This window comes from Cololabis saira, chromosome 9 (genome assembly GCF_033807715.1).
Source record: "Cololabis saira isolate AMF1-May2022 chromosome 9, fColSai1.1, whole genome shotgun sequence".
In the NCBI taxonomy this organism is placed as follows: Eukaryota; Metazoa; Chordata; class Actinopteri; order Beloniformes; family Belonidae; genus Cololabis; species Cololabis saira.
Window position 1 is genome coordinate 14,021,828 of NC_084595.1, and position 24,933 is coordinate 14,046,760.

General features: G+C 45.5%; 1 protein-coding gene across 1 annotated transcript in view; it reads left to right on the plus strand.

Annotated features, from left to right (window-relative positions):
- Positions 1-1,318: 1,318 nt before the first annotated feature.
- The window catches only part of col27a1b (collagen, type XXVII, alpha 1b), a 90,914-nt gene continuing 67,299 nt past the window's right edge, over positions 1,319-24,933 (plus strand). The window contains exons 1-5 of the mRNA XM_061730524.1: positions 1,319-1,728; positions 4,140-4,204; positions 8,358-9,628; positions 14,153-14,206; positions 23,319-23,372. Coding sequence (XP_061586508.1) covers positions 1,676-1,728; positions 4,140-4,204; positions 8,358-9,628; positions 14,153-14,206; positions 23,319-23,372 — 1,497 coding nt within the window. The 5' untranslated portion in view covers positions 1,319-1,675. The remainder of the gene's footprint in view (positions 1,729-4,139; positions 4,205-8,357; positions 9,629-14,152; positions 14,207-23,318; positions 23,373-24,933) is intronic.

Below are 24,933 nucleotides of genomic sequence, written 5' to 3' on the forward strand. Positions count from 1 at the left end.
CAAAGTTCTAGTCTGCGTTTCAAAATTGAAATAATTTGGATTTATAGTTCCACATTTCCCCTTACAATTCACTGGATCCTACTCAAATAATTTTAATTTCATTTTATGAGGCATATACAAAGCTAAAATGTTAAGCTCAGCTGCTTCCTAAATCAGGTTGGTGTGGTATCTGGGGTTTATCTCAGTTGAATGAACGTCCCTTAACAGGGATTCCATATGTTTTGCCAGGGTTTGTGATTACAGTGAGCCAGATGCCAAACAACCCACTGGAGAAGGTGGGGGGTTGGGGGGCTCTGCCATAATTTCATGCACTCAACAGTTGCCCTGACAGTTTGAAAAAGGTTTGTTTGCCTTGACTGGATTTTCCGAGGGGGTACTATGGGTTCTTTGGCGTTCCTGTAGTGCTCGCAGCAGCACTACAGGTAATAAACTTCCAAAATGTAGTAACTTTGTCATTTCATTTTGTAATAAAGCCGCATTTTGTAATAAACTGCCGCATTTTGTAATAAACTACCCAAACACATTTTGTAATAAATTTTGCCGCATTATGTAATAAGTTATTACATTTTGTGAAGATTATTACAAAATGCACTTGCAGCTTTTTTATTCTCTAGAAAATGTAATAACATTGTGCATTATGTAAAAACAATTCTAAAGCATAGTTTATTTGTTTGTTATTGGCCTATATAATTCCAAACTACAAATAGGCAACTAAAGTTATATTTGGAGTATTATACATAGATTTATTGGGCTACATAGCTCTAAGGGAAATTGCATAAAAAACAACAAAAGTCCCTCTTGTATAAATTCATTGTTAAACAAACAACAATAATATTATTACATAATGCACCATGTTATTACATTTCCTAGAAAATAAAAAAGTTGCAAGTGCATTTTATAATAATCTTCTCAAAATGCAATAACTTAATACATAATGTGGCAAAATGTATTACAAAATGCGGCTTTATTACAAAATGAAATGAAAAAGTTATTACATTTTGGACGTTTATTACGAAATGCCCCGTTATTACAAAATGCGGCTCAACAAGTCCTGCATCCTCCAACGCAACAAGTAACCAGCGCAGCGGCCGCGCAGGGACAGGGTTGATCCAGGGTTGATCCCGGGTTGATCCAGGGTTGATCCGGGGTTGATCCAGCGCGGGTCCCTGGCCGCTCCAGCTCCAGCTCCAGCCTGCAGCTGCAGGCGCGCAGCGCCGCACTGCTTCCCTGGATGTCAGCTGAGGGCGACAGAGGGAGGTGTCCCCCCTTCTCCAGATCTCCCTCTGTCCACAATAAACTTTCACTTTGGAAAGTCGGCACACACATGCACGCACAACCCGCCGTCCTCACAGAAACAACCCACGACTTGTTTCCAAACCTGACGGAGGGGAAGACGCGAAGACACATAGACAGACGCACGCAGGTGGAGCCTCTCTCTCTCCTTTTTTTTGATCAACATTATCTTTCTAATCTGCCGTTATCTTCTGGGACTCTACAGAGAAGAGAAAAGACAGCAACATGACTACAAATCGCGTTTTAACAGTCGGATAATCCGTTTTTTTTTTTGTTTTTTTTTTCTTTTCGTCTCGCGGCTCCAGAATCACCTGGGATGGAAAAAGTTTGCCTCCTCTGGATTGTAATAAAAACCTCCCAGGAAAGAATGAAGTAACCCGCGATGGAGCCGGACAGTGCCCCGCACTCCAACCTGAAAGCCACTGGAGTCGGGGGGTGAGTGGACACGTCTCTAACCCGTTTCCCCCCCCAGGTTCACGCTCGTCCCTGCGCGCTCCTGACGCCGTCAGGAGGAGCGGGTTTGACGCAGGAGCTCAACTGCTGCTCGTGTTAAGAAAAGTTAGGATACGAGCCTCTAGCAGGGGTAAAAAGTTGCTGTGGTGCTTCAATTTTTAATAGAAATTGCAATACTTATTGTACTTATATAGTGAGAGCACGCGGGTGATTTAGGACGGACTGTATTCTGTTATAGGCTGTTAATAAACTGTTAATTACGCAGTTATTACCGCTCTTCAGACACTTTCACTGAAAACCTCGGCTTTACTGTACTTAGTTGTATCTTTGCTGCTTGTTTCAAAATGAGCTGCCAAACGATCTGGGACTGATTTGAGAGAGATGTATGAGGAGGAGGAGGAGACAACCCCCTCTCTCCTCCCTGCTGAGCATCTCACTCAGCCGGTTGGCCGACCGTCGCGATGGGAGGAGAGATAGAAGTTAACATTTTGGATCATAAAACCCCGCTGAACATTTTGGGAGGCTTGCTCACACTCTGGACCGGAGACCCCCCCACCCCCCCTCTCTTCTCCCCCAGCCCCAGTGGCGTCAATTCAGTGGAAGCTAAGGTATGGCAAGGTTACGAGTCACAGAACTTAACTAGAGTATCAATCAACACGTCCAGCAAATACTCATCACAGAAGTCTGCTATGGAGCTTATCTGGGTGGTCAAGAAAATTAGAACTTTTTCAAATGCAGTCTCGCTTACTGCAAAAACTCAATCTTACCAGGAATATTTGTCTTATTTCTAGTTAAAATGTCTCAAAAAAATTTGACATTTTAACTAGAAATAAGACAAATATTCTTGTTAAGATTTTGAGTTTTTGCAGTGTATAATAACTAGTGAAATCGATCATGTTGTTCTGATTTGCATTTGTAGTTATTCTATATGTATTAAGTAATAGAATAATCAATACAAAGAGACAGAGAGTAATTCCATAAATGTATTTAAAAAAACAAACATTTACATTTAACCCTTGAAGCCAAGGTGTTGCGGCTGCCATACCTTGCCATACCCAATTGACGCCCCTGCCCAGCCCTGGTGCTGCTGCTGATACGGGTTTAGAGTGACATGAAAAGTAGAAGCAAGGAGAACTTTTTAAAGCTTCCTCCCAGTGTGGAAGTGGTTGACCAGCGCTGCACAACCACACATGTAACAGATTTCCTGTAACAGCTGCCATTAGGGCCCAGACCACTGAGGGGGGGGGGGACCAGCCCCATCTGCTGCGTTTTAACTAAATCATTAGCTGAGGGGTGTAAAACAATCCAACATGATCCCGGAGATTCACAGTCATCTGTGGAAGGTTAAAACTTTCACTGTGATATCACCTCCGTCTGTAAGCAAGTGGTGTTCATTTTAATATTAAACTACAAAAGTCACTAAAAAAAATCAATGGGGAGAAATTAGCTGCACATTGGCTGTCTTGGGATAATAAATGCACTGCTGTCTTAAGAAAGCAGGCCTAACCCCCCCCCCCCTGGGAACGTTTGGCACTTCTCCGATGAATGAAAGTTCCTTTAACCCCCCTCCACACACACACACACACACACACACACACACCATCACCAAAATCACTGGAAGGGTGGGATACACGATTTTAGAGATAAAAGGAACATTTTTTCCCCCTTTATCTTTTTATTTATTTAAATACGTCAGAGGTGGTGCTGTCGGAGCATCCACGGGGCCAGCGGTGCCGAAGGTCAGAAGGTCAACTGGTGAGAGGAGAACTTCCTCGTTGTCTCTGACCAGAGCGGAGCTGCTGCCCATGCTTCAGCAGGCATCATCACTGCAATCTGCACATACACAGTTTTAGCACATAGCGAATATAACCTAGAACCTCATCAATTCCTGTAACTTCTGATTCTGTAACGGTTGATTCCAGAAACTGGACGTCTCAATTTCACAATTACGGTTTCTTTAATTCAATTCTTTATTTTTAAAAAGGGGCAGTGTACATTGATCAACGTTTCCTTGCAGAAAGTAAATGTACTCGAGTTAGCGGAAATGCTAATTTTCATCGGCAGTCCCTTCGCCAGATGTTAATAGACTTTTTTGAAAAATAAAATAAAAAATGCACAATAGACATAATCACAAATGCATGCATCCATGCATGACATATCCCAACAAAGACAGATACAGTGATACAGCGATAAAATACAGTCATAAAATAGAATAGAATAAAACAAATGAATAAAAGTACAGTACAATCGTCAGATTTAGTCGTTTCATAAATGAAACCTTTACTTTTCAGGCCCGAGCATCAAATGGTAGTCAGAAACCCAACAGGGTGCTTCCACATGAACTTGACACCCGGTCAGATGTGCATGACTCTGATGTTTTTCTTTCTTTGTAGGAAAACTCTGATTCTCTGGACCTTTCTCTGTTGCAGCTGCTCTCTACGGCTCTCGCAGGCTCAAGGTAAGAGCAACGATGGATGAGTTTGGTCTCTATGTTTTCCCCCCAGTTACACTTTGGAGGAAGTAGTTTCACAAATTTGCTTCACAAAAACTGTACGATTCAAAACAGAAGTGATTCATGCAGGGTAAAGTTTCTCATACATGGTGTATCACCTGATGAGCCTCTTAAACAGAGAAAACATTCACCGGTGGGGGGCAGGTCGCTCCAGCAAAACCAACAATCTGTCATTGATTACTGCTCAAATCCGGGAGTCTCTGGCTTTATCCAACCAGGCTGCCTTGTTGTCTGGCACCTCCACAACCCAGATGTGTTGGTATCGACAGGTGAGTAAACAGCTGGAGCTGCTGGATCTGAACGGGGACCGGGGACCGGGGGGCATCCCGGAGGTTGGTGGGAGTGTGTACGAAAGCGACATAGGATCACAGAGACTAACCAGCTGTGGATGGATGTCCGTGCACATGTGCATGTGGGTTATGGTGTTGTAGCTCCTCTAGAAAAGGGTTTTATAAACACAAAGCATTTAGCATCTCTTACCAGGAGCAGAGGAACCCACCGATCCAACATCAAGCTCGCTCAGCTTCACCCTCTATTCTGACCTCTTCTGAAAGTGGATGTTGGGTTATGGCACTTTTCCACTAGTACCCACTCGGCTCAACTCAACTCGGCCTGGTTTCTTTTCCATAACAGTCCAGCAACTGGAGCAGAACACTAAAGATGTAGAACCTGGAGGAGATGATAGATGTGCTGCTGGGTCTGTGACTTGTGTTCGATATCAAGTTAAAAAATGAGAGTGAAGAAGCTTCAAGCAGCGACGCTTTTTAATTTCTTTTTAGTTTGTCTCGGCGCTGCTGAAAAGCCCGTTGGTAGCCGCGAGCAGCTATGAAGTGACAGAACTCCTGGTAGATCTGGTCGTTCCTTATCGCCCGTCTAGATCCCTTTTTAATTCTCTCCTCAGCCACCAGGTTTATGAACATCTGCACCTCAGAGTTGGATCATGAAACAGACTTCTGCGCTGCCATTGCCTGTCGAGTCGCTCTTTCGCTGATGTCACATCCTGACTCAGACGTCTGACTCCAACCCGCCGACCAATCGATGTGATGATGTCAGATACAGCCCGACTCAGCCCGCTTAGAACCTAGGCAGAATAGTTACAGAAATAGTATCTACTAGGCACGTTACACCCCTAGTGGGAAAGAACCAAACCGAGTGGAGGTGAGCCGAGCTGAGTGGAAAAGTGCCATTAGTTGATAGAAACCTCAGAATATCTTGTTTCAGTTTCATGGCGCTGGTTCTGATTAAAGGTGGGATGAGGTGGCCGTAGAGCACCACGCTGTGCGTCTAATCCTTCTGTCTCGGTTCTCCTTCAGCGGTCACCATGTTCCCTTTGCAAAAAGCTCTTGAGGAACCTTTTATCTCAGCTGTTTCGCTAAAATTTCAGTGTGGCTTCGTACAAATATCAAAAGGAGTGAAACCGTGGGATTGTAGGTCCCTGGAGGTATTTACCTTTCTCAACCTGCAGACCAAAACGCAGAGGGAGGATGTAACTGTTACGCGTGGTGGTTGTTGAGCCCCCATGCGACGGGGGTGTTTAGCCGTCCGCTAGCCGCTACGTTACTGGAGCGTTCTCATCTGAGTTCCCACGGAGACGGACTGGTCCGGCTGCTGGGAACCCTCAGGCTGGGTACGATAGGCTCTCTCATGCAGGGTAACGTGCTTTAAGGAATATCGGATGTTATGTGTCTACGTTTATGTTTGCATGGTTGTAGAAACCTGCTAGCTGCAAATAAGCACACTAGGAGAAAGGGGAGGGGCCCAGGGGAGTCGCGTGGCTCACATCAGCAGCAGCTATGAACAGAGCTGTGAAGACATGGTTGGGGGGGGTTGCCCTGCATCTCTAGAGTGTTGTGACCAGAGCATCTCACGGATATTTTAACAGCGCGCAGTAAATTGTGTCCGTTGTAAAAAAAGAAGAAGAAAAAGACCTTATGCGTCTCTGCAGGCTGATGTTGTGGTACCGCGGGTGGAATACCCTTGTGACATGTGTCGGCACAGTGCCAGATGTTGACCCAGCTGTTCTTAAGGTCACTGTTTGAGTCGACTCATCTACCTGTGCTTTGATGGAAGTCGTGAAACAAGCGATAATAATAAATATAACATAAATGAATGGCGTACATCCTGCCATATCCTGTTTAAAGCCTGGCTGGTCTGTTCAACAATAGTTTATTCATCTCTGAAGGTAAATCTTACTGAAGTGGACTAAGTGATTTCTCTTAACTCATCTTAACAAGTAAAGTGTGTTGGAGAGTTTCAAACCTTCACCAATATCTGCTGGAATGGAGATCCATGGCCTTGCTCAGGAGGCCAACAACAGCAATGTGCTATTAAGCATTCTTGGTCTCGACACATAGCTCGTGGTTCATCTGCCTTTATTAAAAATGTAGATAGACTGTTTTTATTCAATACTTTTCCCTCATGTGGCTATAAAACATAATTTTCTGCTCTTTGTTGTGGAACCCGGGCTGATTTTAACTGAGGCTGCTGCAGGAAACCCCGGCCTGCATCGACTTCACCCCCACGGTGAGGGTTAACCCAGGCGTGCATGTTCCCTGCTCTGTTAACGTTTTTCTGTCTGCTGTGAACACTCTTCAACTTAATTTGTCTCCGGGAAGTGTTGTACCCAGTTCTCTGTTATTTTTGTTCTGCTCATCGGGAGGTCACAGAAAGCCCGAGGCGACCCGCCTACCCGCTTAGATTTAGATATTATGCAGCAAAAGCTCTGAGAAAACATCACGCAATCAAGGAACAAATTTGCTTCCTCACACTTCATTAACAATTCAAATCAGTGCAGTGTTAGAAGACTGAGTGCAGACGGTCGTTCTGGTTTCAGGATGCGTTTGAAGTTTCCTCTCCACTGTTTCCCAGTCAGGCCGACCTCCTGCTGCCTGCACGCCGAGCCGGCGCTCCCTCCTCTCACAAGGACTCTTGTCTCTACATATTTCCCTTCTGCCGAGCAGCAATTCATTATTCAGCAGTTTATTTCTGTCCTGGACTCATTTGTTTTGCATTAATCTGGAATGGGACGGATCTTTTACATGTTTACGCAAGGTTTTAGGGCCTATATTGGACTCACCAAGAGGATTAATGTTCTGCATCTGAGATGTGCTGATTGATTTGGGATGGAATGCAATATTTTCCATAAACAACAAAGCTTTTGTTTGACAGTACTGATGAGTTGCAGGGACGCCTAACAAAAACCAAATGGGGACATGTCCTACCTGTTTTGATGTTGGTGCTCCGAGGGAACTGGCTGTTACACTGGAGGCAGATTTGAATAAAACCTCAGGGCTTTAGTTCCAGTGGCTCTCAGTGTGGCGGTTGGCGCTTCGCGGCCTTGAATAGAAACATTCTTCTTCCTGTTTTACATCGACGCAGAGTAAATTCACATGCTAGATGTTTTTGATACACTTTTCTGTGCATACCGTCGTATGTGGCAACCACGGGGAAAGACGGAAAGTTGCTTAAAGAAGCATCTGGAAACAGTTTGCAGTTTTTGTTGTTGTTGTAATTTCTGTGCTGAAATGTGGATTTAAATAAATGCTTTCACGAAGGTGCAGATCCAATTAGGAGCAATGAACAGTGCGCACAACACTGCGAAGTGTGAACATTACTCACACTTTCCCCCTGTGATGTGCAAGTGGCAATTAAAACGTGGAGAAAGCACTGCATTATGGTTTCATGATCCGTCGGAAAGGGAAGGTCTTTAATCAGCAGGCACCGCCAGATCCTCCCGCACAAACACACAAACCTCCTGCATCCACACAACTGCTCCCACCCAGGGACTCCTGCAGCTGGGGCTTCTCCACACCGTCCTAATTAAGACTGATGTAACGATTACATTATATGCAGCAATCCCCCAAACCCCATGCTGATGTGTGACCATGCAGCCTTTTTAATTAGCCTTGGTTGCAGGTTTACATTATTCTGTTCCTGTGGGGTACAACATGTTGTTTCTATCTCAGGTTTTCATTAAAATGCCTCATGTGATGTTTATATTGAGTGAAATGCAGTATTTTTAACCCTTCTTTGTCATTCTGCGTTTATGTTTGCAGTAAGCACGTGATTTATTTTGTCTCTGTCCTCTCTCTCTCTAAAGATGTGGATGTCCTGCAGCAGCTCGGACTTTCAGGCCGAAGGACAGGCAGCTCATCGCCTTCAGGCGCTCGCCCCATCCCCAATGGCGTCATCCCCTTCAAGTCGGGCGTCATCCTCACTCCGAGGGCCCGCGTTCAGGCGCCTCTGCGCACGGTGGTCCCCGCGTCCCACAACGCCTCCAGCCTCTCTCTGATCCTCAGCTTGTCTGTCCACCGCTTCAACAGCGCGTTTCTTTTCTCCGTTCTCTCGAGGAAGAGGAAACTGCAGCTGGGAGCGCAGTTGGCGCCGGGGAGGGTCGTCGTGCACGTCGGGCAGAAGAGCTCCGTCACCTTTGACTATGACACGTACGACGGCCAGTGGCATCATTTTGCTCTGGACATTCGAGGCCGTCACGCATTCTTGCACACATCTTGTGGTAAGAAGAGCCTGCATGCAGATCTGGAGCCCAGGAAAGAGGAGGCCCTGGACCCAGAGGGCTTCTTCCTGCTTGGCAAGTCCAGCAGCAACTCCGTGCCGTTTGAAGGAGCCATCTGCCAGTTCGACATTTATCCCTCTGCCGAGGCAGCTCATAACTATTGTGACTACATCAAGAAACATTGCAGAGAGGCCGACACGTATCGGCCCGTGTTTGCACCCCTGCTACCTCTCTTTTCAGACCCAAACATTACTGTCACTCACAAAACTCCAGCGTCATCGACTGTGATGTCCAAAAAGGCCAAAACATCCACGTTTGGCGTGACTGGGGAAAAAAACGGCAGGACTAAAGTTCTTCTTCCAGCGGACCGCTCGCTGATGCTGAACAAAACCTCTGCGCATCGGACGGCGAGTGGTCCAAAGCCGGGGGCCGTGTCTGTTCCTCCACTGATTCATTCATTGGAAAGTCCCGCCGGCTTCCCGGTTCAAACCGTTACCGCGTCTCTTCGGATCAGCGTGACCCCACTGAACCCCAACATACATGCCAGAAAGAACATAAAGCGCGGAGTGACAAGTTCTCCAAAACCTTACGGGAAAAGTGGACCTGTTCCCAGCAGAGCTGCTCCCACGCGGGGGTCTGCTGCTTCTGACGCCCCCGCTTCCCATCACAAGCAGCTGACCACAGTAGCTCCACACAAGCCCGGGCCAGACGGGACCGGTGTGCGGCGCTTCAACCCCACCTCGCTCATTCCAGTCACTCCAGCTGCAACAGATGGCTTCCAAACGTTCGACCTGGCGCCGACCCAGTTCTCGCTGCTCGCTGGACCACCTGGACTAAAGGGAGAACCGGGACCGCCGGTGAGTGACTCAGCTTTCCGTGAAAACACAGACCTGCACCACACGTCCAAGGAATGAATAAGTGCACGTGAGCGTGTTGCATGACGAGCAGGAGGTCGGTCTCTGCAGCGGTTTGTCTGTTTTATGAATGAAGCCGGGTTGCAGGGACCTCCCTTGTGGACTCGCTTGATAGTCTGTTGCTCAACAGTTGAGTTGTTTGCCCCTCGTTGTCTCAAAGCTGCTGCTGACTCGGATTCTGACGCATCTCATTGTGCGGTTTTGCAAACTTGGCAGTGCTACTCTTGCTAATAACCGGAAATTATTTGTTTCACTGCTTCCACCCATGTTTTTTTTCTTCTCAGCTGCTTGTTATATTAATAGTTTTCAATCAGCACCACATTGCTGCTGATTAATGTGTGATTTTTTTGATTTCTGGCAGCAGAGCGTTCACGGAGGTCCGTAGCTGCCGTTTGCCGCTGGCTCAGGGGAGAGGCTGGCGACGAGGTGCTAGATTCCTCTTGCGAGCGGCGTGACTGCTCAGAGAATGGACACTTTTAAAGTCGGGTCAAAGGTCGACGGGATAAAGCACGTACACAATCAGCCATTCAGAGTAAATATTTAAAGCCCCCCCCCCCCGGCAGCATGAATGCAGAACTCCGAGGTCTGAATCGTAAGGAAAACTGGACTCTTTTTGTTGGTTCTTGAAGAAACCTTTAAGAAACAAACAAAACAAAAAGAAGAAGGACAGATGTCTGTGGTTCTAACCTCTGGTGGTTACCATGGTTACGTGGATGCCTGAGAGTAAACACCCCCATTTGATTGTAGTGCTTCATCTCTCATGTGGAGACATTTTTACACATTTGCAACTATAACTACTTTAGTGTTGTGAAGCTGGTCCGTGTTGTCATTTGTAGAAGTTTGCTGCAAAAGGGATATGATATAGAATAAAACTTGAAGACTGAATGGTGTACACTTATAGGAACCCTGACCGATGCATGAGATTTTCATGGGCCGAAGATATCGGTGGTGCAGATGATGAGGTGCTGGTGGCAGAAATGAAATGAGAGCACTTGTTACCAGTCGTCTGCTCTCGTGCTGCTCGTCGGCTACATTTGCGATGGACAATGACAAAATCAAGGCTTGAATTAAATTCCTCGCCACATGTCGCCCCGCATAACTTCATCCTCCCATGGAGACGGTGCTGAGGAGACGTTGCACCGTAGGGGACATTTGTCAATTGTGGAGATCCACGCTGTAGAAACGTTTGATGTTGGGGTCCAGCAGGGTTTAGCAGTTCAGCAGCAGTGATTTACAAATCACTGTCAAAGATCAACTCTTGGACAGCAATTTGTTAAAGGAGCATGAGGCAGGATTGAGGCAGGATTTATGAAAAAAATTTGTATACGTTTTAAGTTTTCTAGTAATAATGTCAGATGAAGCGTTCCAAACCAAAAAGAATTAGCCCTCTAGTGTATCTCTCCGTTGCCTTGAACAGGCTGTGTGCTGCAAAATGTGCTGCAATTCCAGGCCGGAATTTCCTGCGCTGGGCTGCGGATGTGACGTCACATGACGCTGCATGCGCGTTCTCCCCGTTCTCCCGTGCCGGCTTCACTGTTGGCTGCAGTACCCCCGACGGCCGTCGTGGCGAAGGGTGGCGCTAGAGAGTCTCATTTCTTAAAAGGAGCCTCATGCTCCTTTAAGCTTTTTTTTTTTTTTTTTACTTTTTATACAGTACATGATCTGGCATTTAAACATGAAGACGGCCGAGTTTTCCTGGCAGGTTGGTGTTCTAACCCGACAACTTGTTTTGCACCTTTGACAAAACTATTGTGACACTTCGGCTTGAGTTATGGTTCTGCGTCAAACCAACGCCGTGCCTACGGCGTCACCGTGACGCCGTCACCGTGAACCCTTCGGACTTCTCCGTCACTCCATTTCGCCGCGGTGCAGTACCCCCCGTGACCGCTAATTTGCGATCGTTTCCTGAATGGTTTATCCGACTTTTTCCGGTCACAGTGAATCAAAGAGATAAGGACAACTATTGTGCAAAAAAACAAAACAAAAAAAATCATACATACACGAAGGAAATAGCGCTGAAAGTTCACGACTGCTTCAAACCAGAAACCGGAAATGCGTTGCTACCAAGCGAACCAATCACAGCCCTCTCCATCTGCGTGTGGTCTGCGTCGCCTCGACGCGTAGTTACAATTTTTGGGAGGTGCACGTCAGTGACGCCGTAGGCACGGCGTCGTTTTGACGCAGAACCATAACTCAAGCTTTAGGCTGACTGCTAAACATGAATACTTAGATATTAGATAGATATTGGAGGAGAATGGATGCACGGACGCTGACGGAGGAGTGCAGTAGAAGAGGAGCTCTCGACACGTCCTCCAGCAGCGTGCTGCTGAATCAGGTGTCTCTCAGCCGAAGGACGAGACATCTCAGAAACAGGGAGGCTGAGCTCACCGACGCCTGGGACTGAGTAAAGAGACAGAGTTTTCAACACAGCAGCCACCTTTTTCATATTTGAAGGTGTGTGCAGTGGGGTCGAGGACAGACGTGGGGGGAGGCGGGAGCAGCGTCGTTGAGACATTGTTCATTCATCTTAATTTTCCCCAAATTGATTTCCGGGTCGCAGGCAGGAGGACGGAGGACAGAGGAGTCTCGGCAGGAAAAAATTAGACAAATGATGCAGCCCCTGCGTCTTCATCAGAGTCAGGGTGGACGCAGAAGTAGAGGACAGCGGTTTGTTTTCAAGGGGAAACCGTCAAGGACGAACCTTTGGAGACACGGCGGAGCTGAGGGCGTGTCCAACACCAAACCCAGAGGAGCAAATATCCTTCAGAGTTACAAACATAGAGAGAAATGAGAATAATAATAGTAGAGTAGGAACATCTGGTGGAGGATGAGTTGAGTAATTAGAAGGAACTGGCGTTCAGGGACAGGAAAAGGTTTGATTTCTGCGTGTGGATATGCAGAAGTCAGCAGGCTCCAGTCCTGACTGTGCATCAGCATTCAGCAGCTGTAGCACATGGATCATTCATAGTTAAAAGCAGGTGTGTAGAGGGCAAACTGTCTCGTGTAAGAGGCCCCTGTGGACTTTATATGCAATCTGAATTCAGGGGGAGTTTGAGTGCTGCTCACTTTCTACATCGTTCTCCCTGTTTTAATGAATTAGCAACATGAGAACCATCACGGAGGACCTGGAAGAGGAGCAAGTACGTCACGTTAGTGTTCATCGACCGGCTCTATGTTGATCTTGTCATAACTTCACATCCTCCCACTTTTCCTCTTCAGCACACGAAGCGTTTAGCCAGACTTTCCACCGCTAGAACAACTTCTGTTTTGTATTAAATCACGATCGACCGAAAATGTATGTCTTCAGTTTGTGCTTTGACAGAGAGGAAAAATGGTGTGTTAGTTTGTGGTCACAACCCCCCCCCCCCAGACCCCCCGGGAGGATTTTCTTGGTCATATTGCTTGCTCATGTTCTAGAGCTCGCAGTTTGATGAGTTCAGTGAATTAATCGGCTATTAAATCACCGTTACTCTTCTGAATCATTTACCAGACATCTTTTTTGGCTTGGAAGGACAGCAGTTTTGTTTGAGTGGTATTAAAAAGGAAATATTCCTCTGCTCTGTTTCAAAGCTCCTGTTCTCCTCTGCAGACGGTGATGCTTTCAGAACTTTGCTGGAGCGCTGCCCCGAGAGTTTCATTCTGCCATAATTTGATCTTCCAGCTTGCGTGTGGTTGATCAAGACAGACAACTTTTCAAACATGAAATACTAGACACTCGTGACGAAGACGACCGGAACCCCAAACTACAGTACGACTCCAAAGCTCTCGTTTCTGCAGATAAATTGGATGAATCCTGTGAAGACATTAGTTGCAGCGCAGACTGTTTATCTTGTGCGGACAGCCTGATGGCTGACAGATTATAATCATGGCGAGGGGTTCGGACCAAAACCGCACACAAACAGCGCTGGATATTTCCTGCAGCTTTGACAAAGTCCAGTTTCAAAACTTGTTGAATGTTTCCTCTCCCCCTCTAAACTTCCGGAGATATGGGAAAATAAATTGCGATGCCGACATCTCGCGTTCCTCAGATTGACCCCTCATTAAACGCGACCTCTCGGAGCTTTGCTAATCCATGTATGAAATTGTTTTAAAGCCAGCCGATGCTTCTAATGAATGTGATTGGCTGTGGCGGGAACGGCGGTGACCTCCCTGCCGGCACAATGACCCGCGCTCGCGGTCCGTGCACCCGTCCGGCGACGGCCGGAGAGGATGCTTCTGCTTCTGAAGACTCCTCGCCGACTGCTTTGTGACTTCCAGCTCGCTTCACCGAAGAGGAGAAGACGAAGAAAACAACTTGCATTGTTTTCACTGACTGAACATCTACATTTATAAGAGTTTTCTTAACTTTGAAAAGTGGAAACTTGCTTTATTATTCACCGCTCCCCTGAAACGACAGAAGCTCTTACTTTCCCGTATCTATACGCCTGCTGCATTCAGCTCGTGACATCTTTTATCTCCTCCTTTCAGGGCCCTCCAGGATTTCCAGGGTTGCCGGGGAAACCAGGCAAGAGGGGCCCACGGGTAAGCATATCACATTTACAAGTGACAGGTGTCTCATTTACCGTCTCCTATAGTAGCATCCAGGTGTGTAACACCTTTAAGACTGTGACACCTTCATCATCAGGTGATAACTCTGTTAGCCGCGCGCCGAGCAGGAAAAGCCAGATGTTGCTTTGCACGGCTCTGGCTCTGATCACGCTCAACTGCTGCCGAGGTCCGACTGTTAATGTGAAGCACAAACAACCCTAATCTACAAATCTGTGGGTTTGCTAGCGTGTGATTAGCTGGATATGCAGAGTAAGAATTAGATGGAGGAGAGATTAGGGCGCTTTCTGCAGTGTATATTGTTGTGTTAAGATCGTGTACTTAATATCTCTAATGTAAATACTGTTAGAACTTAAATGAAACCTCCTGTTAGTGGACACGTCTGTTGGACCTTTAGCGTACGAGTCCTGTGGTGCAGTGTCTCTGCTTTTCAGGCTTTTTTCTTGAGATTTCCAGCTGATGAATGTGAACATCTGTGCTGGAAACTGCTTTAAAGTACTCGTTGTAGAGGAAATGATGAGGAGAGAAAGTGCTGGGATGCAATGGTTTTGTTTTCTGACTCCTGTCTGTGGTGGTGGAGAAGCTGAGTGCTGCTCTGTGAGCTTCACCTCCTCCTCCAGGGGTGAAAGTGAAGCTGAATCTGACCTGTGAGCTTCCCCTCCTCCTCTCTCAGGGATGAAAGTGAAGCTGAATCTGACCTGTGAGTAGGAATGGGCAATATTTTTACCGTTCACGATATACCGTCAAAAAAATCCCCACAGTAAGAATTTGTCATCTCGCTGTAAAAATGATAAATTCCGTTGATGACGTTTTTGTGTAAAGCCGGATTTATGGTTCTGCTTTAAATCGACGCACAACGAAGGAAGGAAGGAAGGAAGGAAGGAAGGAAGGAAGGAAGGAAGGAAGGAAGGAAGGAAGGAAGGAAGGAAGGAAGGAAGGAAGGAAGGAAGGAAGGAAGGAAGGAAGGAAGGAAGGAAGAAGGGAAGGAAGGAAGGAAGGAAGGAAGGAAGGAAGGAAGGAAGGAAGGAAGGAAGGAAGGAAGGAAGGAAGGAGAAGGAAGGAAGGAAGGAAGGAAGGAAGGAAGGAAGGAAGGAAGGAAGGAAGGAAGGAAGGAAGAAGGAAGGAAGGAAGGAAGGAAGGAAGGAAGGAAGAAGGAAGGAAAGGAAGGAAGGAAGGAAGGAAGGAAGGAAGGAAGGAAGGAAGGAAGGAAGGAAGGAAGGAAGGAAGGAAGGAAGGAAGAAGGAAGGGAAGGAAGGAAGGAAGGAAGGGAAGGAAGGAAGGAAGGAAGGAAGGAAGGAAGGAAGGAAGGAAGGAAGGAAGGAAGGAAGGAAGGAAGGAAGGAAGGAAGGAAGGAAGGAAGGAAGGAAGGAAGGAAGAAGGAAGGAAGGAAGGAAGGAAGGAAGGAAGGAAGGAAGGAAGAAGGAAGGAAGGAAGGGAAGGAAGGAAGGAAGGAAGGAAGAAGGAAGGAAGGAAGGAAGGAAGGAAGGAAGGAAGGAAGGAAGGAAGGAAGGAAGGAAGGAAGGAAGGAAGGAAGGAAGGAAGGAAGGAAGGAAGGAAGAAGGTAGGAAGGAAGGAAGGAAGGAAGGAAAGGAAGGAAGAAGGAAGGAAGGAAGGAAGGAAGGAAGGAAGGAAGAAGGAAGGAAGGAAGGAAGGAAGAAGGAAGAAGGAAGGAAGGAAGGAAGGAAGGAAGGAAGGAAGAAGGAAGGAAGGAAGGGAAGGAAGGAAGGAAGGAAGGAAGGAAGGAAGGAAGGAAGGAAGAAGGAAGGAAGGAAGGAAGGAAGGAAGGAAGGAAGGAAGGAAGGAAGGAAGGAAGGAAGGAAGAAGGAAAGAAATAGTTAAAAAGATGGAGTTGAATTGGGTATTTTTTTTATCGTCATTTTTATCGTTATCGGATAAATGCCAGAAATGATTTTTTAGTGCATACCGCCCATCTCTACCTGTGAGCTTCACCACCTCCTCTCAGGGGTGAAAGTGAAGCTGAAGCTGAGCCCGGCGTGTCGGTGGCGGGATGATGGTCCCGACTGCTCTTTTGTGCCGCTCCAGGCTTAAGCACGCCCTGCAAAGGGCTGGTGCTCCAGAGGAGGGTGTATATTTAACTACCTGCTGCAGCCTGCAGCCGGGCCTCAGCCGGGCCTCAGGGGAGGTACGTGGGAACCCAATCGCTTTAAACGGGAAGAATGAGGCTTTGTCCCCGTCTTATTAAGGTATTTAAGACCCTGTCTGGGGCTCAGTTGTTCCCTGCAGTCGTGCACCAACCTCTATAGAGCTCATTCATCATCAAGATCTCCACACACCGGCTCAAGAGGAGAGTTTTCACCGGCTGTTTCCTTGAACCGTCAGAGTTTCCTCGCAGGGGTACATGGTGCGAGGGAAAAGCCCCGAGCTGAAAGCTCACAAGTGGACTCTGGTCCAGTGAACGCTGAGCAACAACCGGATTAAAAGGGACATTCACTGCACGTTTTATTTATGCTTACTTCCTCGCATCTCTTTGCTCGGTTGTTTAGTAAACAGCAAACATTTATCAGAAAACGACTTCACTTTGAAAGAACAGTTAAGCTTGGTTACCGGATCTCATTCCCGCTGAAGTGCACTGGACCAAGAAGTAGCTGCGTGTGTGTTCTTAATTATAACAAATCGTAGTAAATCTTCAGAGCCGAGCAGTAAACGTCTCAGCTTACAGATATGCACCATATTGCCACAACCAGTCAGTTATGACTACATGCACGGATAAATCTGCAGATTTATAGATACAACACGAAATGTAAGAACCTGCAGCTCAGGCACTTTTGAAAGCAAACACAGATTTCTTTCAAAAGTTCATTTCATGTTTGTACAGCTCTGTTCATAGTAGCCGGTTGTGCTGCCCCTCGGGGGGGCAGAACATGAGGTAGGTTTGTAAGGTTTAGTGGAAATAGTGACGAAGAACTCAGATTTGGGGTATACGATGTTTCAGCATCTGGAACATCTGAACCTTTGGAGAAATGCATTTCAAACTGGCTGATCCAAACAAAGTGTTGGGTTATGTCAGAGTTTCTGATGTACTAGTCACCTCAGGCTCTTACATGAAAAAATAACAAAATGGAAATTTTTCTTAATATGTCTCCGGTAAAACTCTTTCAACACTCCAGTCTTACTATTTTGGCCCCAAAAAGACATCCTGATTAAAATGTAATACTATAGTAGCGTTCATACTTTCTCATCTTCCCGAACAGAACAGCATACATGACATGTTGGACGTTTATTCCTGCTATTTTAGATAACAAAAATACTAGACAAAATATAAAAAACCTCGGTCTCCTTTAGACATTCAAAGCCCTCATAAAAACAGAGATGTGGGTAATGAGTGTTCCCTCCTCTGTAGTCCAATCTGAAGCAGGGCCACGACCCCATTTCCACATCTACTCTCAGCTCTGATCTTGGAACGATATCAGCGAGTTACGTCACACCAGCCAAAGCTGCTATTGCAGAAAGTGTGTGAAGATCGACGCCTCTCCTGAACGCTGTTTGCACTCCTGCTCATCACGAAAGCTCTAGAGCACTCGGAGCCGCGGGATCGCCGGGGCTTCACCTCTCCGATGGCGAGCAGTCGTGTCTGACAGGTGGACGGCCTCAGCCTCAGCGCTGCTTCCACTCTGCAGCTCGCGCACGTGAAAGTGTCCACGTTCCTCGACGCAGCCGTAAGCCCTGCAGAGCGCCGGGGGTCATCCGGCCCTTGGGGGTGGGGGGGGTTTGGCTTGAGAGTGGATAAAAGAGGGCTTTGTGCAGAAAAGCAGAGCCGCGAGCATGCAGTCAGCGTGTCACACTGACTTTTGTGGAGTTGGGATAATAATTGCTTAACGGATGATTGACGTGACGTGAAATAAAGAGTCAAATTCAAGCGATCTCTGTTCTGCTTTTGTTTGAGTGTTGAAGAAAAACTAAACAAATTATTTGAGATCGTCTGTAATGGCCCACATCTGTAGGCATGAATAAGCACTTTTTCAGAGGCTGGATTCCAGTTTCCTCTGCCATTGTTGATTACGTCGACAGTTTCCACCGTTGTTTGCACTCGAGCTAATGGAGAGCACATTCAGGGCTGGAAATAATTGACAGGGGTTAAAAAAATACACCAGCAATGTCTGAAACTGTTAATTCTGAGCATCGAGCGTAACACTACGGGTATGATGTGCTCTAGACATCTCATTTAATCAATCATCAGTCAATTGCCTGACTATTAATACGGTGTAAATGTTTACTTTTGCTGCTGCCCATCAGGCGCATCCCTTCTGCTCCGGAGGGGGGGGCCCCACCTCACATTCCCAGCTGCAACAACAGATGTTTGTTTTCAATGAACGCTCTGAGTGAAACGCTGATCTCAATCATTAACAGACAACCCAGGGGAAGAGATACAAGTTCATCATTTGAGACATTTTTCTTGCAAAAATGCCAAATTTCTAACTATTTGAAGCTTTTTGAGTGATTGAAAGCACCTCAATTGACACATTTTCCACGTTTGTGCATGATCGGTTTAGTAGAAGAATAACAAAACGAATCACCTTACTGTATATATTACATGTATTAAGTATTATACATAGTTTCTATCCATGCAGTCCAGATCAAGCGTGTTTTCCAGGTCTTTGAAGACAGCAGCACTGCGCCGTCCGCCGGCCTCAGGTGTAGCCGCGTGTGTTTCCGTGTCCGTCTAGTCAGGTTGTGACGACACACTTAACTCATGAGATGATGCTGCACAGATACGAGACAGAATGTTTTCATTACTTTGAAGAGAAATTCAGATTTGAAAGGAAGGGTTAGCAACGAAGGATTTGATTCTTCAGGCTGTCAAAACAAAGCAGTTTTATTTCGAAATATTTTATTACTGCAGTTATGTGAACTTATATTGATGAAGTAGCATGGGCTTTTGAAAATGGACCACTTGTCCACAACATGAAAGGAAACTACTTAAATATTTCTTCTTGTATAAAGTAAAGTAGCTCAACTTTGCTAACACAGGATGCAAAAGAATCTGCCTCCGAGGTCATGTTGGCTGCAGTTTCCCCGACTCCTCAGTGAGGAAAAACACTATCGACTGCAATTGTAATGGATGCTTTAGATGAAAAGAGTACTGTCATGGGAGATATAAAAAAAAAAATATATAAAAAAAACCCATCCTAAATATGTTTAGATGTACAAATTAAATCTTTTTCTAATTTTTTTCCCAACCTTTCTCTATCTGGAGTATGTGTGCAGTGCGATTCAATAATGATTATGATTACGTTAATTATAATTCTGCGTTTAGTTGGTAGCGCTGGGCAGGGCCGTTCCTGACCCATTTGGCGCCCTAGGCAAAATATTTGCTGGCGCCCCCCCACCCCGTTCCCGTCCTGTCCACTATCACCACACACACACACACACACACACACACACACACACACACACACACACACACACACACACACACACACACACACACACAAACGGAATGGCAATTTCTTTAGGATGTATTAAATAATTAAATATATAATATGTAATAAATAAGTAATACAACAACTCAGAGCAGCAATTCAATAAAGAAACAAGTGCAAACACAAACAAAATATCAAATAGTTTCAATTTCAAATAGTAAAATAGGTCAAGTAAAAGGTATTGCACACAAATAATAACTACTACCAATAAAAACTATATACAAAATACCCTGTAAAAACCTCAATTTAGCCCACAACATCTTACAATAACAATTTTAACAACAATAACAACAGCATTATAGCCAGACAATCAGAAGTAAGTTTAACAATAAAACGTGAGGATTACTTAAATGCACATAATTGTCAAGGTCAGGGGCGAAGCAGGGGTCCCAGCGTAGGGGGGGTGAAGCATTCTAGAAGGGCCCTTGAGGCCTAAACATCCCCGTTAAAACATAATCGCTAAAAAAATGCCACAGATCAGCTCTCTGACACACAACCACAGCACGCAGCAACACGGTCAGAACTATTCAAATGAGGTTTCAGCACCATGGATTTACCAGTCATTATGTCAAACCTAACTATAACCCTAATGCAGACTTTAAAATATAAGTATCAAACTGGAGATACAAATCTAATGACATCCAGTGATGTCTATAGAAGCTCATTTCCGCCAGTAAAAGAAAAAAATAAGATGAAATCTTAGCCTTAAAAATAAAAATATCCCCACGGTAAGTCATAATAATGAAATAAAAAGTCATAATTTCAACTTTCTATCTCATAATTATGACTTTTCTATCTCATAATTTCGACTTTCTATCTCATAATTTCGACTTTATATCTCATAATTTCGACTTTCTATCTCATAATTATGACTTTATATCTCATAATTATGACTTTCTATCTCATAATTTAGACTTTATATTTCATAATTATGACTTATCGTGAGGATATATTTATTTTTAAGGCTAAGTTTTCATCTTAGCCATAGATGTCGGATTCGCTGAGTAGATCAATTCAGACATGTGTTCAACCTACACAATGACAGTTTACAATGTGCAACGACATGTATTTAACACAATCAGACACGGCGGTCAAACAGCAACAAACAAAGCTTACCAATGATGGTTTCATCCAGGGTTGGGCAGAAAACCACAACAAAACATATTTCCATCCACATCAAAACATATTTCCTGCTTTAAGGCTCCTTCTGATGCGACAACTGGCTAAAGGCTGATTTATGGTTCTGCGTTACAGCAACGCAGAGCTACGCCGTAGTGGGTGGGGGAGGGGGCGCCGCACGCGAGTGAGTTGAGGTTAGGGACCGCAGCAAAATTAATTGTGGCTGCCAGAGAGGCAGAAGGATGCAGCCAGGCAGAAATTAAAATTAGAAAAACTATTTCATTATTATTTTAAAGACTTTGGGCTATATATGTAGCCTACTGTTGTTGTTTTTTAGTGTATTCATTTCTAATTTTTCAAAAGTTTATTAAAAAAAAAAAAAAAAAAAAAAAAAAACAGCTGGTTGCATGGCGCCCCCTGGCATGCTGGCGCCCCTAGCATTTGCCTAACCTGCCCTATGGGCGGAACGGCCCTGGCGCTGGGCTTTACGGATGCGTGATTCATTTGAAGTCCAGATAGGGCGGGGTGGGAGTGGCTGATGGTCAGGGGGAGGGGCCACAGCAGCACCTGCTGCTCACTGAGAAGCACGACAACAGTGCCTGTTTTCACGTTAGTTTACAAAACTATTCAATAATACCTGAAAAAACTGTTGGTTGGTCACTTGTCGCTTTTTAAAAATTCGCTGATGGGTCTGAAAAACGTGCTAAACATAGCGACAAAGTTGCTATGTCTGAAACTGGCTGCCAGTTGTTGTGTAGGCAGTTATTGTTCTTCTTCTTGTGGTTTCATCTCGTGATCTGAGAGAAGAGAAGCAGTGAGGATGTATTGCTCCTCCTACTGGCTGGTTCACGATACAGCTCTTCAGGCAAGGAGTAAATACGTTTCTTTTTAAAATCGCAAGATCTTCATCACACCCCTCCTGTTTATGTATTTGAGTTTACTTGCTGGGGATTTCCAGAAGTGTTGTTCAAGCAAAGATGATCTTCATTCCTTTTGTCGCCCACGTGGAGATAGATGGGTCAAGTGAGTCATTCTCCCAGTTATTATTGATCTTGCTAGGATACCACCCCCCTAACGGCACTATGTGGCAAAAGATAAGATCTTATGTATCTGCAGGAATGCAATTTGTTATGCTTTGTACCAGCCTACCCGTTCCTCCACTTTTCCTTTGGGTTCTTACCCAAAGATAATGGCTTCCATACGTTTTAATAAGCACGAAAGAAAGTGGGAACGGTTTGAATAGAGCAGAGAGAGGAGGAAATCTGTCGATGAGCTTCTGTTAAGTGTCTCCATGTGTCCAGCAGCGAGCGCCTGTGAGGGGAGGGGTCTGTCCAGTGTGAGGGGAGGAGTCTGCCTTGGCCGGCTAACTCGTAGAAAGCATCTAAATCCCCAGACCCCCTACACCCCCAGGCCCGTCACTTTTATTCAGAGAAGCACTATCTGGGGGGGGGGGTGGACGTCTCCCTTCACAACCCCATGGAAACTCTGAACATCTCACAGAAAAGGAAGATATTTGGTTTCCTGTTCAGTCCATCTGAACATGTTTCAGTGCTTTCAGCTTCTTGGAGGAGATTTTCCGTGCTCAGCATTTTCTCCCAACTCCACACAAAGCATGCATTTGAACTGAAGAACCTTGGATAGGAGTTGTGGCTTTAATTTTCCAAAAAATTCCCTCTTTGCAGCTTGCTTGAATTAATGATCCCTTCAGTGTAAAAAATAAAGAAAAATAAAAGACCTCGTCCCTGCTCTCTGCTGTTGTAGATGGGTTGTTTAGATGAAGTATTTTGGCGCCGACGGCTCGATGTGTTGACGTAAAGCCCACTTTGTGTCTCAGATGCCTGCAGTCTGTGACACAAAGTGATGTGAGAGTACGGTGTGATGGATGAGTGGCCTTGACTTTGCAGGACACTAAGAACCACGAAAATCACACCCATATGTCACAGCTTGGAGAAGCAGGCGGGCACAGGAGGCAGACAGGACTCACAACATGTCTCACCTACACACTAACAAAGAGGCAGCTCGGGGCGGATCTGCCATTTAAAGGAGCTTGAGGCAGGATTGAGGCAGGATTTATGAAAAAAATTCATAAAAGTTTAAATTTTTCTAGTAATAAGGTCAGGTGAAGTGTTCCAAACCAAAACGAATGAGCCCTCTAGTGTATCTCTCCGTTGCCTTGAACAGGCTGTGTGCTGCAAAATGTGCTGCAGTGCTGGGGCCGAGTTTCCCGCGCTGCCCTGCGGATGTGACGTCAAATGACGCTGCATGCGCGTTCTCCCCGTTCTCCCGTGCCGGCTTCGCTGTTGGCTGCAGTACCCCCGACGGCCGTCGTGGTGAAGGGTGGCGCTATATAGTCTCATTTCTTAAAATGAGCCTCATGCTCCTTTAACATGCACACAAACACATGGTGGTGCGGCGGCAAAACACACGTCTGTGAACACCTCTCATACAGCATTAATTCACCTCTCTGTGTCGTCCTAATGGCCCCCTGTGAGTCCTTCTATTCTAATCATATGATTCTCCGTTTTCAGGGTCCTCCTGGCCCTCATGGGAATCCTGGTCATGCTGGACCGCCTGGGGTGAAGGTAAGAGGATAACGCTCTACGTAAAGTCCAATAAGTATCTGTAAGACACACCTCATTAAAAGGAGCCAGAATATGAGCTTTTCCTCTTCTTGTTTTATAAATAAAGTCAGCCAAAGAGTTAATGACATGTTTGGTTTCAGATCCACACCAAGACATTAATAGAGCTGGAAGTTATCAGTCCATTCAAAGAGTGACTACTAATGTTTTCAGTCGTCCGTCTCTAAAAACCAGTGGTTATGTATTTTCTATTTCTGTTTGAATATCCCTGTTTATATCATAATGCAACAGTAATTTAAGGAAATAACTTGTCTTTTAAGATGAATACATAAACTGTGTTTTGTGATGTTTATTTATAACTTTGTCAGGACCCAAAAGAATTCAAGCTGACTGTCACAGTCGACGGTTGAGGCAGATCAAAGTGTTGTTTGTTATGATCGTCTAATGGGAGTTGCTTGCTGGAAATATCAGGGATCATTTTAAAATTACCCTTCAAATAACTCTGATCTCATTAGCGGTATGTTTGCATTAATAATTGTAAACACAGCGGGAGAGCCGGTCTGTACTTTCAGTTGCCTCGACGACACAGCGCTGAGGCTGAGGTAAAGACGCGGGCACCAAAAAGTGCAGCAGCTGTGGTAGTAAAGTCTGTCCTGAGTGGTCCGATCACAAGTGGACAGTCGGAAGTACAAGTGTAAACGTTTCCAGGATGCTTCCGAGATCCGATTTCTCCGACTACATCCGTAGGTGGTCTGGGCCACATGCAGCCACGTTCTCTTAGCAGGGTAAACACTGCGATCGCCTGATCGCAGAGTCGTATTAAAGTATGAAACAACTAGCAGGAGCCATGAAAACACATGGGTAGTTTGCCCTCGTGTTCTTCGTCTTTTAATTTCAGCCAGAAAGGAAGGGTCTTCGGTGAAAAGTTTAGGCCAGGCAAGGCCAGGCCAGGCCAGGCCAGGCCAGGCCAGGCCAGGCCAGGCCAGGCCAGGCCAGGCCAGGCCAGGCCAGGCCAGGCCAGGCCAGGCAAGGCAAGGCCAGGGAACGCAACGCAATGCAACGCAATGCAACGCAACGCAACGCAACGCAAGTTTATTTGCATAGCACATTTCCGCAACAAGGCAATTCAAGGCACTTTACAAAATATAAATGGTGAAAAGGAAAGAGGACAACTAACTTACCTGTAAGCTAGAGTTATAGTTTAGTACTGAAATTAACACAGAGCAAGTATTTTAGGAAGTCCTGTTTCACAAGTCGATTCAAACCAAAACCTTTTAGCACATCATTAGTTTAATGTGTTGCTGCTGCATGCATGTAAAAAAAAAAACAATAACAATGCTTTTGGTGTTTGTAAGTGGAAATCATGTACTTGTTTATATGCATATAACAGTTCCAGTCACTTTCCATCATGTTGTTGCTTAAGAACTATGTGAAGATTGATTTTAATGCCAGGTATGAACAAGCACACCCAGAGCTATCTACTAGTGATCGGATCACTCAGATGGATGTTAATACCAGACCTAAACAGGCCCTCAGATAACTGATTTTGTCATTAATGGACAAT